Genomic DNA, 12,952 nt, shown 5'->3' with positions numbered 1-12,952 from the left:
TTCCCAGTGCATGGGAGTGAAGTTCTTCAGGCTTGCATTTAAAAAATGTCTTTATAATCACCATATGGTTTCACTCATATGTGGAACATAAGAAATAGCACAGAGGATCATAGGGGAAGGGAGAGAAAACTGGGAAGAAATCAGAGAGGGAGACAAACCATGAGAGACTCTTATTAATCATAGGAAACAAACTGAGGGTTGCTAGAGGAAGGGGGTGGGGGAGATAGGGTAACTGGGTGATGGGATTAAGGAGGGTGCATGATGTGACGAGCAGTGGGTGTTATAAGCAACTGAAGAGTGATTGAACACTACATCAAAACTAATGATGTACTATATGTTGGCTAATTGAATTTAAATAAATAAAAAAAAATGAAAATCTTTATTTTACCTTCACATTTGAGTCATACTTGAGCTGGGTGTAGAATTCTTGTTTGGGAAAAATTTTCACTAAAAATTTTGATGGCCTAACCCCATTTTCTTCTAGTTTCCAATGTTGCTTTTGATGAATCATTATTATTTCTACTTCTTTGTATGTGTTTTTAAATATTTTTCACAATTATTTTTTCCTAAAATTTCACTGTTACATACCTTGCTATGGGCCTTTTTTTATTCATTTTATTGAGTCCTTAATGGACTCTTTAACTTTAGGATTTTTTTTTTTTTTTTAGTATGGCTCTGAGAATTTTCCCCTTTCCTCCACCCCCATTGGATTCCTATTAATTGGATGTTTATTTTTCTATTTGAGTGTCTATAATTTATTATCTTAAAAAAAGCCTCTTTTATCTTATTGGCCTACTTTCTGGGATGCTTCCTCAATTTTGTATTTCAGCTCTTCTATGGATTGTGTATTTGTGTGTTTACCATATTTTTAATTTTGAAGGACTTTATGTTTGGTTATCTGAATATTCCTTTTGTTCTTGCTTCATGGGTTGTCTCTTATTTCTGTAAAGTATTAATTACAACTTTTATTGAAAATTCCTTTTGTTTTCTGCATTATCTTTCTCCCTTCTGGGTTTTCTTGTGTGTGTTTCTTGTTTGTTTTGTCTCTGTGTCCATGTTAGAGGTTCTCTTCAAATGTCTGGGGATCCTGGCTCTCTACTGATATCTAAGAATGAAGCCCAAAAAAGAGGATAGACACTCTGTGAATAGAGCTTATCTAGTGATGGGATTCCCCATAGGGTGTTGGTCAGGGATATTACTGTCTGATTGGAGAGCTGCACATACCAGAATCTGTAGGTCTTCTTACCAGTGCTATTCAAGTTGTAGGACAAGATCTAGAGGCTTCACTGCTCCTTTTAAAGACTTTCAAACAAACCTCTCTTTTGGTTTCATCTATCACTTCCACCTCCAGGAGTACTAAGTGCCTCTAATTTCTGAGCCTTTCAAGATTACTGTAGTGCAAAGTGGTTTGATTCTTGTTGACCTCTGTCTATACTCCCCCACTGTATGCCAACACACACACACACACACACACACACACACACACACACACCCCAACACTTGAAGGCTGAGAGCTTTCTACATTCTGGTAAACCAGTTATCACTTGTTCAGTTGCTTACCTGAGTGTAAATTTTTTGACATCATTTGTCTGCTTTTGTATCTCTTCCTTTACTTTTGTCCTTCTGAGTTTATGCCTCTTTTATTCCTTTATTGTCCTTTTAGTGGAATAACAAGAGGGAGTGGAAATAAGCAAATGCATTTATTCACACAAACTATATTTATAGCTCTTTTAGGGGGTACCTGGGTGGCTCAGCTGGTTAAGTGTCTGACTTCGGCTCCGGTCATGATCCCGGGGTCCTGGGATTGATCTCTGCTTGAGGCTCTGCACTTAGCAGGCAGTCTGCTTGGAATTCTCTCTCTGTCCCTCACCCTCTGCCCCTCCCTTGCTCATGCTTGCGCTCTCTCTCGAATAAATAAAGAAAATCTTTTTAAAAAACTATATTTATAACTCTTTTTATTCTACAGCCCTATTTGCTTTGCTGTTGTAACTGGCTATGAAAAAGCCATATTTTTATGCTTTGTCTCTCCATTCCAAGCCATTTTGACAAGAAAACTTGAGAGGAGACTGAAAAAAGGATGCCATTTTTTTTTACCCCAAATCATTGACAGTTTTATTTAATCTTTTAATGAGAGATTTCTATGTGACCTCTATTTGTCTTCACACCCATTAGCATCCAAGCTGGCTTATAAATTGTTTGTGTTCCATTTACTCTGATCATCTTTCTACATCTTGGTCTCTCTTGACTTCTCAATGAGAGTTTCTTTTTTTCCTCTTTTCTCCATTGTTTTCATTCCGTGGTGCTTTTCTCCCTTATACTGGCTTCCATTACAATGCTGATGTCACAAAAGTGTCCCCCATCAAGTTTACTTGTGGCATAAAATAGCTTTGCACATTGTGTTTACTGGTCTGGTAAACAAACATTTATAGAATTTTAAAAGTTGCTTATATCCTGAGCAAACCCTATTGTGTACTCAGATGCAGACATAGAAAATAGTACCTAAGCTACCTACTAAAAATTCCTTGGATCAAAAGCCCAGGCTTGCCATTTGATATACAAGACCAAGTACTCTTACTGCCAGTTGCTATGGCAAAGTTACATATGAAAAATACTAGCAATACAACACAACACATCTGAGTGTCTTATTGTTGGAGTCAGCAGATACTATAGACATTCGGAGCAGGAGGTCAAAGGGGATAGAAGCAGAAACCACAAACATTTACTGAATTCCTACCCCTTGACCCCTGTATTTTAGGTGGTTTGGGAACACATTGAGGGAGAAATTTCTAGCCGCTTGGGTTGGCCTTTAATGATGCATTGAATTTGTACGGAGGAAGAAAAAAAAAATACATCCCATGCAAGAAGAAGGTGGACCCCAGATACAGTGCCAAAAAGCCTGTGTGACTTGGAAAGGTGAGGGCAAGGCCTGTCTAGATTTGGTGTTCATGCTAAGGAATAGGAGGGAATGACGTTGGATTGTAGGGTGAGGCAAGAGCCAACGAAGGTAAAAGAACCTTAGTTTTCAGAAGAAGGGAAAATAGCACATTGCATTTCAAAAGTCTCTCAACATAAGACACGACTTTGATGCATTTTTATGATGTTAAATGAGGATACATTTACATAGCCCCTCCAGAACTGCAGTGTCTTATTTTTGGTTGTTGGTTTATTTATTTGCTATTTGCTCTACAAGTATCTCTTTGCTTGGGGAGGAAGAGAGAAATTGGGATGGTTTGTGTTCTATTCATATTGTAGGAAAAAGGATGGCAGGTGATTTATCCTAGCTCTGGCAACTATGAGAAAGATGCTTGGCCTTTCCAGAACAGAAGAGGGTGGGTTGGTTACTTTGCAGAACTTCGGGTGATCTTCATTTCAAACAGTCTTCATTAGGCTCCACTATGCTAAGGTATAACTTTGGGATTTCACAGTTCATGCCTCTAATGATTTACCTAAATAAGAGATTTCTGGGGCATGCCTGGTCATGGAGGGCAGTGGGTCATTCTCCTAAGAGGCCTTAGTAGTGTTGGAGTTTTAAGACTATGGTGGTTGTTTGGTCATTTTTGGTACATAACTTTCCATCAACTTACCAAGTTTCACCTCTCAGTGGAGAAAGATGCTGGAGAAAGATACCAGGCCTCTTAGCAGTCAGCAGAGATTGCTCTGTGACGCTGCAGCCTGGTCAGCTGAGCAAATGGAGCTATGGCCTTGGATTTTGGTTTCGTGATGACTAAGCTGACCCGGTTAGTAGGCTGCTGGGTTTCTTTGTCCCTGCACACTTCTGCTTGATGAGATGCATAAGCAAATGGAATAGGCAACCGCTAGGAGGTACCCGAGCTATGCCTCGACCGCTGGGGCGAGCAGAAATGGCTAACTGTGGGTCCCTCAGCTCCGCGGGTACAGGCTGGTGGCGCTTTTCCAAGGTCGGGGTTACGATTAGCTTGTGGGTGGAGCGAGGAAGAGGTCTAAGAACAAACGGCCCTTTAATCTAAAAGGCAAAGGAGGTGAACGCGCCTCCAAGGCATTATCTTGTCCTGAGGTCTGCGAGCTTGGGCACCAGTTGGCTGCACATCTGGATGCAGCAGCGCCTTTCCCTGCAGGGCGGAGTCGAGGCGGAGGATCCCGGTGTTCACGCACCTCCTGGTGCGCGCGCGTGCGGTTCCGTGAGCATCGGAGTGTGTGTATCTGAGTGAGTGTGTGTGTGCGCGCGCTCGTGCCTGCGCGCGCACGAGTGTCCGCCAGAGCCGCGGCTCCGGGATCGGGTAATGGGGGTGGGGGCCCAGGAAGGAATAAATCTCCGCCGGCCTCCTCGCGCCTCACTGCGTGTTAATAACCAACCAGTTATAGAGGGAGGAAGGTGACGGCGGCAGGGTGACAGCCCTGGAGCGCCGGCTGCGTGTCGAAGGGTTAGGTTATCAGCCAGTCTCTGCCACACTCAAATATATACATACATTGGGGGTGGGAGGTTATTTTTTATTGTTTGCCTCTATCTCCAGAGAACAAGGGCGGGAGGGAGAGGCGCGCGCTCCAGGCGAGCGTCGCGGATCTGAACGGGTCGAAGGAGGCAAATTTGCGGGTGGGGGAGGGCGGGGGAGACCTTGATTTCCACCAATCCCCGGGCGTTTGTCTGCGAAGTCCGGGGCGCAGCGGAAGGCTGCGGCGCGCCGCTGAATTAACTGATGAGAGCGAGTTCTTTTCTTCTACGGGAGGGGTGGGGAGCGAGGGTCCTGCCGGGCAAGGCGGAGGAACCCGGGGCAGGATAGCGGTCCCGGGCCGCGGTGGAAATTTCCAAGGACTTGGCGCGGCGCGGAGAGCGCGTCTGGGGGGTGCCGGGCGGTGCAGCAGCGCGGGAGGCGGGGAGAGGCAGCGAAGGGCGCAGGAGCATCTCTCAGAAGGGGACGCCGCGGACCAGTTGTCTGGGAGGGAGCCGAGCCTCTCCCCGGACCCGCGCCGAGGGCGACAGTGATGCTGCAGAACCGGCGGGAGCGACTCGCCGCGGCCGCTCTCTGCGCTCTTGGAGACCCCAGAGCCCGCCTTCTGCAGGGGAAGCGACCATGACCAGAGCTCGTGACTCGCCCCCCGGCCACTTCCCCTAGGAAGAAACCCTTGAAAAAGTTGCATTTAAAAAAATCCTTGCGCTGACCTTTGGGGCCGTGGGGGCCGAAGAAACGTACGTGCGAGTGCGAACAAGAGAGCGAAAGGTGTGTGTGCATGGGGGGCCGGCGGTGGGGGGGCCCTCCACTGCCACTTCGCCTAACGCTGTGCTGAGGCCGCCCCCGGGACTCCGGGGCTGCGATGAGCCCCTGCAGGCGGGCCCGGCGACACACGTCCAGAGGGGCCATGGCAGTACTGGCGTGGAAGTTCCCGCGGACCCGGCTACCGGTGGGAGCCAGTGCCCTTTGCGTCGTGGTCCTCTGTTGGCTGTACATCTTCCCGGTCTACCGGCTGCCCAACGAGAAGGAGATCGTACAAGGGGTGCTGCAACAGGGCACGGCGTGGAGAAGGAACCAGACGGCAGCGAGAGTCTTCAGGTACTCCTCCCCTCGTGGCTCCTCCCAGCTCGTGTCCTTTACTCCCTGTGCGCCGAGGACAGGGTCACCGGCTAGGACCGCCTTGCAGAGGCATCTCTTTCATCCAGTCCTCGTCCTACTCCCTTTCTTTGCCATTTCTAAACCCGAAGACTTTAGTCAGGGGTCCTTCCCCACCCCTGACACCAAGAGCTGTGCAGACACCTGCTTTGCCCACTAAAGCCTGTAAGCATTTCTTCCCCAGCCGGAGTTAACAGTCAGTGATTCGTCGATAGCTGGTGGGAAGGAGTATCCAGGCTAACTTTGTCCTTTGCACTTAATGAGAATTTATCTCTTGGGCTCTGCAGATGTTTGAAGCTATAGACAACTAGAAGAAAGTAAGAGGCGTCTTCCTGAGGTTAGGTGAGTGGTTGGTAACCTAAATCACTAATGAGAGAGTGATGGGCAAATCTTAGGCAGGCGAACATGGACACCTAGCCAGGATCCTGCTGCTTTGTGCAGTGTGGCCGTGACAAAACACAGAGCACTTACTGATCCCCTACTAAGAGCCGCATACTGTGTGATTTTTTCATTGAAGACTCAACAACTTTCCAATAACAGATTAATCCCATCTTACCAACCACAAACTTGAGTCTTCAGAAGGAAGAGTTACTTCCCCAAGGTCATGACATGTCCCTTTGAAGTGTGGGAGCTGAAATTTTCATCACATAAAGCTCTACAGCTCCCAGCTCTTTTTTTTTTTTTTTTTTTTTTTTTTTTTTTTTTGCTTAGACTGTGGATGCTTTCTGGAGTATGAGAGATGGGCTTTAGGTAGAGACTTGCTATCAGAAAACAACAAAAAACTCAAGCCAGGTTGGAAATTGGAATGCTGAGGATCGCTCAGAGGTTGTAGTTTCCCTTCCTTTCTGGGAATTTCAGCTAAGTGTCTAAAAATAAGTTCTTGGCAGCAGGGGTTGTGTAGTTAGATTGGAGGGAAGGCAGTGCTGCTTCCCCTTCCTCTCCACTTTCCTGGGTATGTTGAGGGGGACACACAGGGGCTTCCACCACGACCAGGTGCCCTTTTCCCCTTTAGTCCCTGGGGCTGAAGAGGCTGCAGTTGGCTCTTCCTGAGATTGTAGTGGTCGAGGTGGGGAATTCTTTCCTTTTCTCTGCCTAGGATCTTTCCAAGTAGTGGATACGGGTAGCTGAGAACCAACTTAAACATTTTCACTATTGTTGGTTAAAATGTTCAGAAACATCTATAAATTTCAAAAAACTTTTTAAACATACAGTTTCCTTCTCCTCCTCAGGCCTGCTCCTGGGTAGAAGGTCAAAGATAATAGCCAGTTCTTTCAGGGGAAGGCAGATGAATTCTTTGAACTGCAAGGGAAGACTTTCCTTCTCTCTCTTTCTTTAGAATTCAGCTATCGTAAAGTTTAAAAATAACCCTACATCCCTTAAAAGTATATAAGGGCTTATTTTCTCTCGCCTTCACAGTATTGATTGTTGAGACTCAAAACCACCCAAAAGGCATAGCATCCAGCAATTCTTTTCTCTAAAGACAGAAAGCACTTTTATCCCAAGTAATATAAGGAAATGAGTTAGGAACTTCCGGTTAGTTTGCAATGAAAGAGTCCTTTTTTTTTTTTTTTGTATAGGAAGAGGAATAAGGAAGCTCTTTTAGAGCATAAATTTCTTTTGCAGGACGTGATCAAGTGGAAAATGCTTGATATTCTGAGAAACAGGCTGACCATTTCTGAGACACATTTGTCCCTTGCTGTCTGTAGCCTGGAGTAAACTTCAGTGTGTTTGGCTGTCATTTGGTCTAGTCTTTATGTGCAGAGAATTACTAATTAAAATCCACACACTATAAAAAACTGCCTAAACACATAGCCCTCAAAGTTAGTGCCTGTAAAAGTGTGTAAGATGCACCATTGCTTGTTGAAGAGTTTGGGCTTTGGAGTAGAAGTCTAGACTAGTAGAATTTCTAGGCTGCGTGTGCCATGACTACATAGATAAGCTGCAGAGTATCTTTGTCAATCCACTCTTTCTCTTTGAGTCTTAGTTTCCTTATTTATATATATATTTTTTATTTATTTTTAATTTAAATTCAGTTAATTAACATACAATGTATTCTTTGTTTCAGGGGTACAGGTCTGTGATTCATCAGTCTTACATAATAGCCGGTGCTCATTACAACACATACCCTCCCCAATGTCCATCACCCAGTTGCCCCATTCCCCCACTCCCCTCCCCTCCAGCAACCCTCAGTTTGTTTCCTAAGATTAAGAGTCTCTTACGGTTTGTCTCCCTCTCTGGTTTCCTCTTGTTTCATTTTTTTTCTCTCTTCATAGGGATAATAATATTTACCTTGCAGGATTGGTATAGGTTTAAATTAAAAAAAAAAAGTGATCCCAAGTGTTTTCACATTTACCCGGTCAATGGTGTTATAATTGTCATGAATTATAATTTTCTGTATATGTTACAACTTAAGTAAGGACTTCTGGCCAGCCCATAAGAATTTGGAACATTTTGCTTGCCAAATTTGCAGAGAAACATTACTGGTCAATATACTACCCCCGCCCCCCTGCTTCTTTACACTGAACCTAATAAATAGGGACGAGGAGTTTTAAAAGATAAAGGTATCATTGTTTGTTAAGTCAAAACATTTTTTGTGCTCTGCATGTGTAATAAAATCTGTTGTTTTAAACATGTGAATTGTTCGTATGTGGGTAGTAGTGTATGTTTTTAAAATATTAGACAGGTCAGCCAGAGGCCTTTATTATGGTAAGAAGGCACAACTTTTGCAAACAGGTGGCTGTGTTTTCCAGTCTAAAATATCTACTGCACAAATAGAAATATAGGTGCACAAATGTACAATATGCACTTATGTGTGGAGATACATACTTTTATTCATAGACTGTGGAATGATGTCATGTATATGTATAAATTTATACACATATTCATATATACACACATACAAATAATTGCCGTCAGTTAATTGGCCAATATTTAATGAATGACTATTATATACCAGATATGAGTTAGGCTCTGGGAGATAGCAGTGAACAGGATGGACAGATTGCTTTCTCTGAGACAGCTTACCTCCTACTGGGGGAGGTAAACAAACGAGTAAAGCACTAGGATGATTTAAAATACTGTTAAATGCTATGAGGACAAAGGAAAGTGTTTCATTATGTGTTATAAGCGTTAGAATTCCAGATTACATTTTGCCCTCTGTTCTTTCCTCTCCTTTTGTGATTTTCTTCTTCTCTTGGCTCAGACCTTAAGTACGACTTCTCAGAGGGGAACCTTGACAATTCACATAGGAGAAGGCGCAAGAAAGTCACAGCGCTGCAAGAGTTTTGAACTAGATAGGAGGTTTTTGTAACATCCACATGGCAACAGAAAGATAAAGGAATCAATTGACTGTATCATAGAACTATTGGACAGTTTCTGTGCAACTCTTGTTGCTTCTGAGCAAGTAGTCAAGTAGTGTGGGGAAATGCTGAACCAAAGCGGCATTTGTCTCTTCTGTCAGGGCCTTATCCACTTCATTTGCTTCTCTGAAAGAAACTTCAGCTCGCAAGTTACACTCAAGACTTCATCCTTGGCATCAGACATAGTAACAATGACAGTAATAACACTAACAAAACTGACAAATTATTAGGAACTTATAATGTGCATGACACTGTGTTAAGTGCTTTACATGTACCGTCTCATTTAATTCTCCTAACAACCTTGTATAAGTGGATACATTATCATCCCCATTTGTAAGGAGGAACATGCCCAGGTCCCTGCCATCAGGGGATTTGCTGTAATCCCAGGGACAGGCATATGTGTGTATAATTAACTAACCAGCTGAACATTAGGGCCATCAAAGAGAGGCAGCATAGCAGAGAGAAAAACTTATGGACTCGGGAGCTGTCAGAACATGGTTGGAATCCCAGCTGTATCCCTTTCTGGTTGTATGATCATTGATAAGTTCAACCCTCAGAGCTTCACTCTCTCCATTTGTAAAATGGAGTGTGTAATAATTTCTTACAAGTTTATAGTGCAGATTACATGGTGGCATATAGAAAGCACCCAGAACGATGCTTGCCACGTACTTCTGTTCAATGCATGGTCATTTTAACAAGAGAAACATGAACAAAGTGCTGGGGAAGTTCACAGAACATGGCTTTTAATTCTGCTGGAAAGAGGGAAATCAGAGAGGAGGTGGTGTTTGCACTAAGCCTTGAAGGATGGTAAAATTGGATGGTAGTAAGAGGTGAGGGCAGAGGGCACCCTCTAGGCAAGGAGAACAGCAAATGCCAAAGCAGGGAGGTGTGGAAATTCTTGATGTGCTTCCTGTATGGAAAGGTATTCATTTTCCCACCCAGAGGTAGTAGGAAGGTAGACTGGGAGGTAGATGGAGGCCAGGTCACCATCTCTGAATGGGCTTGAGCTGTGGTTTGTGAAAAATGAACAAACATCAAGTAAGTATCCGAGGGTACCGGCCGTGTGTCAGCTGTCAGCAGAGTTGGCACATCACTGTTGCTGGTGGATTGGGGGATAGAGGATGACACACCAAAGTGCTTTGAAAATTCTGTATATTCACTGGGTGCGAACCATTACTCTGCCTCCTTCCTTTCCCAAGTTCTGAACGAAATACTGCTCAAAGCATTTCTGGCTTTATGTGACTTCGTTTCTGCCCATTTTTTTGAATCTGTGGATCCCAGAAGCTTTAGATATTTCCATAGCTCCCCTGGTGGCCGCAGAAAGGTCCCGAGGGTGGAGGGAGAAGAAGGCAGGTGCAGCCCTCTGTATATATGGGATATAAGGCTTAATGTTTGTCAAGGTGGAGATGGTATGGAATTCACTTTAGAAATAGTTTAGGGAAAAGATAGTTTAATACATTTTGATGCTTAAGAAAATAAGCTTCAGTTATGTTGTGGATTAACAAATGTGAAAAAACTTCATTAGCAATAACCACGATAGGAAGAATAAATCATTAAATCATTAACAGATTGGACAGATAAAATGTACAGGCTTGCTTCTCAGTGCTTATGTTTCTTATCATTTGTTCTCATAGCTGCTTTACAAAGTAGATATTTGTATGTTCTTTGTTTTATGGCTGAGGAAATGGAGATTCAGAGAGATCCATTGCGAAATCATGGGTCACATTTCCAACCCAGAGCTGTTGACTCTAAGCCTTATGCTTGTTCCATGATAATGTTAGATAAACGAGGCACTGCTGCCTATATCCCTTATGATCTGGCCATGAATACTTCTCCAGCATCATCCTTGGGCAGCCTTCCTCTTTTGGTATGGGAATACTCGTGAGGGTTCTGGTTGCTGAAACAAGCCAGGCTGTGTGGGTTTTGCTTGTATCATTCCCTCTGCCTGGGATTTCTTTCCTTCAGGGCCACAACTCCTTGCCCTTCACCTGGCCAATTCTTACTCATCTCTTGACAGTGTATTTACTGGTTAAGAGCAAGGGTCCCAAAGTTAGTTGTGCTAAAATTCTGATTCTCCCATTTGCTGTGTTCTTGAGCAAATCAGCCTTCACTGTCCGTTTCCTCATCTGTAAAATGTGGCTGTTTCTTTCTTTCTTTCTTTTTTTTTAATGTGGCGTCTTGTAGGATTTTTGTGAACATTAGAATAGATAATGTATTGAAAAATGCTTCTGGCATATAAATAATGCTTAATCCATGTTATCTCTCCTCAAGGTAGTCTCCCTTACTCCTTTCTTCCTTCCCAGGCTGTGTTAGAAGCTTCTCCTCTCTCTCTCTTTTTTTTTTATTGCCTTGTGCATATTATTGCATTTCTTTAATTATCAAAAAACATTTACTACTATGTGTCTACCACTATTACCATAGAAAACACTAGAACTATAGCAGTTAACTTAAGGTTTGCTTTCTTGAAGTTTATGGGCTCATGAGGGGAGACATAATGAATAGATAAATATATAAATGTCTGGTAGTGACAGGTGCATTTTTCATGATGCTGTATTAAATGGATCAGTTTATTTGTCTGCCTTTTCTGCTGGCTCATTCATATTTGCATTCCCAGAGCTGAGCACGATTCCTGGCACAGTAATTTTTGTTGAGTTGTTGTGGGAACGAATGTTTCAGCAAGGTGTGGGACCAGATAGCTAATCAGTCAGTCAACAAATACTTAATGAGGTCTGATGTTCTGCTTGGCCATGTGGGCATCAAAGGAGGAGATGACATCCTCTCTATTTTGAAAGAGTTCTTACTCTAGAGCAGAGTTTTTCGTCTCAGCACTACTAACATTTTGGTCTGGAAAATTCTTTGTTGTGGAGGGCTGTCCTGTACATTGTAGAATATGTAGCAACATCCATGGCCTCTGTCCACTAAATGAAACAAATATATATGTCTCCGGATTTAGCAAAATGTCTCCTGTGGGCCAGAATTGCCCCTGGTGGGGAACCACTACTTTAGAGAAACAAAACCAACCCAATTGACAGGATTTTTTAAAATCCCAGAAAATATGCAATGAAGAGCTAAATCTGGAAACTACAAGCCATAAATGCTTTGACTACTGGAAGAGAAGTAGATGAATTGTACTTCGGGAGATGGCCAGGTCTCGGTTAAAGAAAGGTAGTGAGAGGGGGTGCATTTTGGGAAATTTACTTTAAGCAACTGTCTCTATTGAAACCTTGTGTGAGAGCTGGCTAGGGTTCTTACCAGTGACCCACTTAGACCCTGGCAAGAGGAGCCAGGGGGGCGTCACTCTGTTCCTCCTTTGGTCTCAGCTCTTTGCAAAGGGACAAGGCATCACTGGGGCCTTCGTAGACCCTGGAATTCCCTGCCCAAATGACCCAGCCCTGCTTCCACAGCCTGCCTGCCTGTGTGGGGCAGTTTCCCCCATCCCCCATTCTAGGGTGGCTCCTCCCATTGATGTGTGCACTCCTCAGCCAAGTGATGGCCAAGGAACAGCTCTTTGTGGGAGGCGGAGGCTGTGGAAACAACTTGGATATGGGACTGGGGGTTCACATGGGCACATGGGTGTGCTCTCGCTGTGTCGCCCTGTACAGTATCAAACTTCATGGAGTTTGAGAGGCCTACATTTGAACCTGGCATCCCAGTTTGTATGCAGGTTTATTTGTTCAGGGAAAAGGATAGAAGGTTAGAACATATTTGTTTTATCTGTTTGTTGATTTGATTGTAACTTTTAAATATTTAGATACATTTGTGCTTTTGTCCTCTGCCTTGCAAATTGAGGTGGTTTTTTGCAGCTTGGAAGTCTATTAGTCTTCATTTTGGAGAGAAGTATATAAGGATCTGGTTGGATCAATTGAATAATTTTATATGTTAGTGTAGAGTATGGCCAGTTTGTTGACAAAATTGTATTAGGAAGCCAGAGCTGGTGAATGAAAAACGTACAGAGTATAACCCCCTGAATGAGAAGTTACAAGCCACTCATGCAGAGGGTGGGGGTGCAGG

General features: G+C 43.7%; 1 protein-coding gene across 1 annotated transcript in view; it reads left to right on the top strand.

Annotated features, from left to right (window-relative positions):
- Nucleotides 1-4,586: 4,586 nt before the first annotated feature.
- The window catches only part of ST8SIA1 (ST8 alpha-N-acetyl-neuraminide alpha-2,8-sialyltransferase 1), a 144,098-nt gene continuing 135,732 nt past the window's right edge, over nucleotides 4,587-12,952 (top strand). Inside the window, exon 1 of the mRNA XM_002915279.4 lies at nucleotides 4,587-5,525. Within this exon, the coding sequence (XP_002915325.1) occupies nucleotides 5,290-5,525 (236 nt within the window). The 5' untranslated portion in view covers nucleotides 4,587-5,289. The remainder of the gene's footprint in view (nucleotides 5,526-12,952) is intronic.

This window comes from Ailuropoda melanoleuca, chromosome 16 (assembly GCF_002007445.2).
Source record: "Ailuropoda melanoleuca isolate Jingjing chromosome 16, ASM200744v2, whole genome shotgun sequence".
Lineage (NCBI taxonomy): Eukaryota > Metazoa > Chordata > Mammalia > Carnivora > Ursidae > Ailuropoda > Ailuropoda melanoleuca.
The sequence above is the reverse complement of the archived record's forward strand: the minus strand, read 5'-3'. Positions and strand labels throughout refer to the sequence as shown.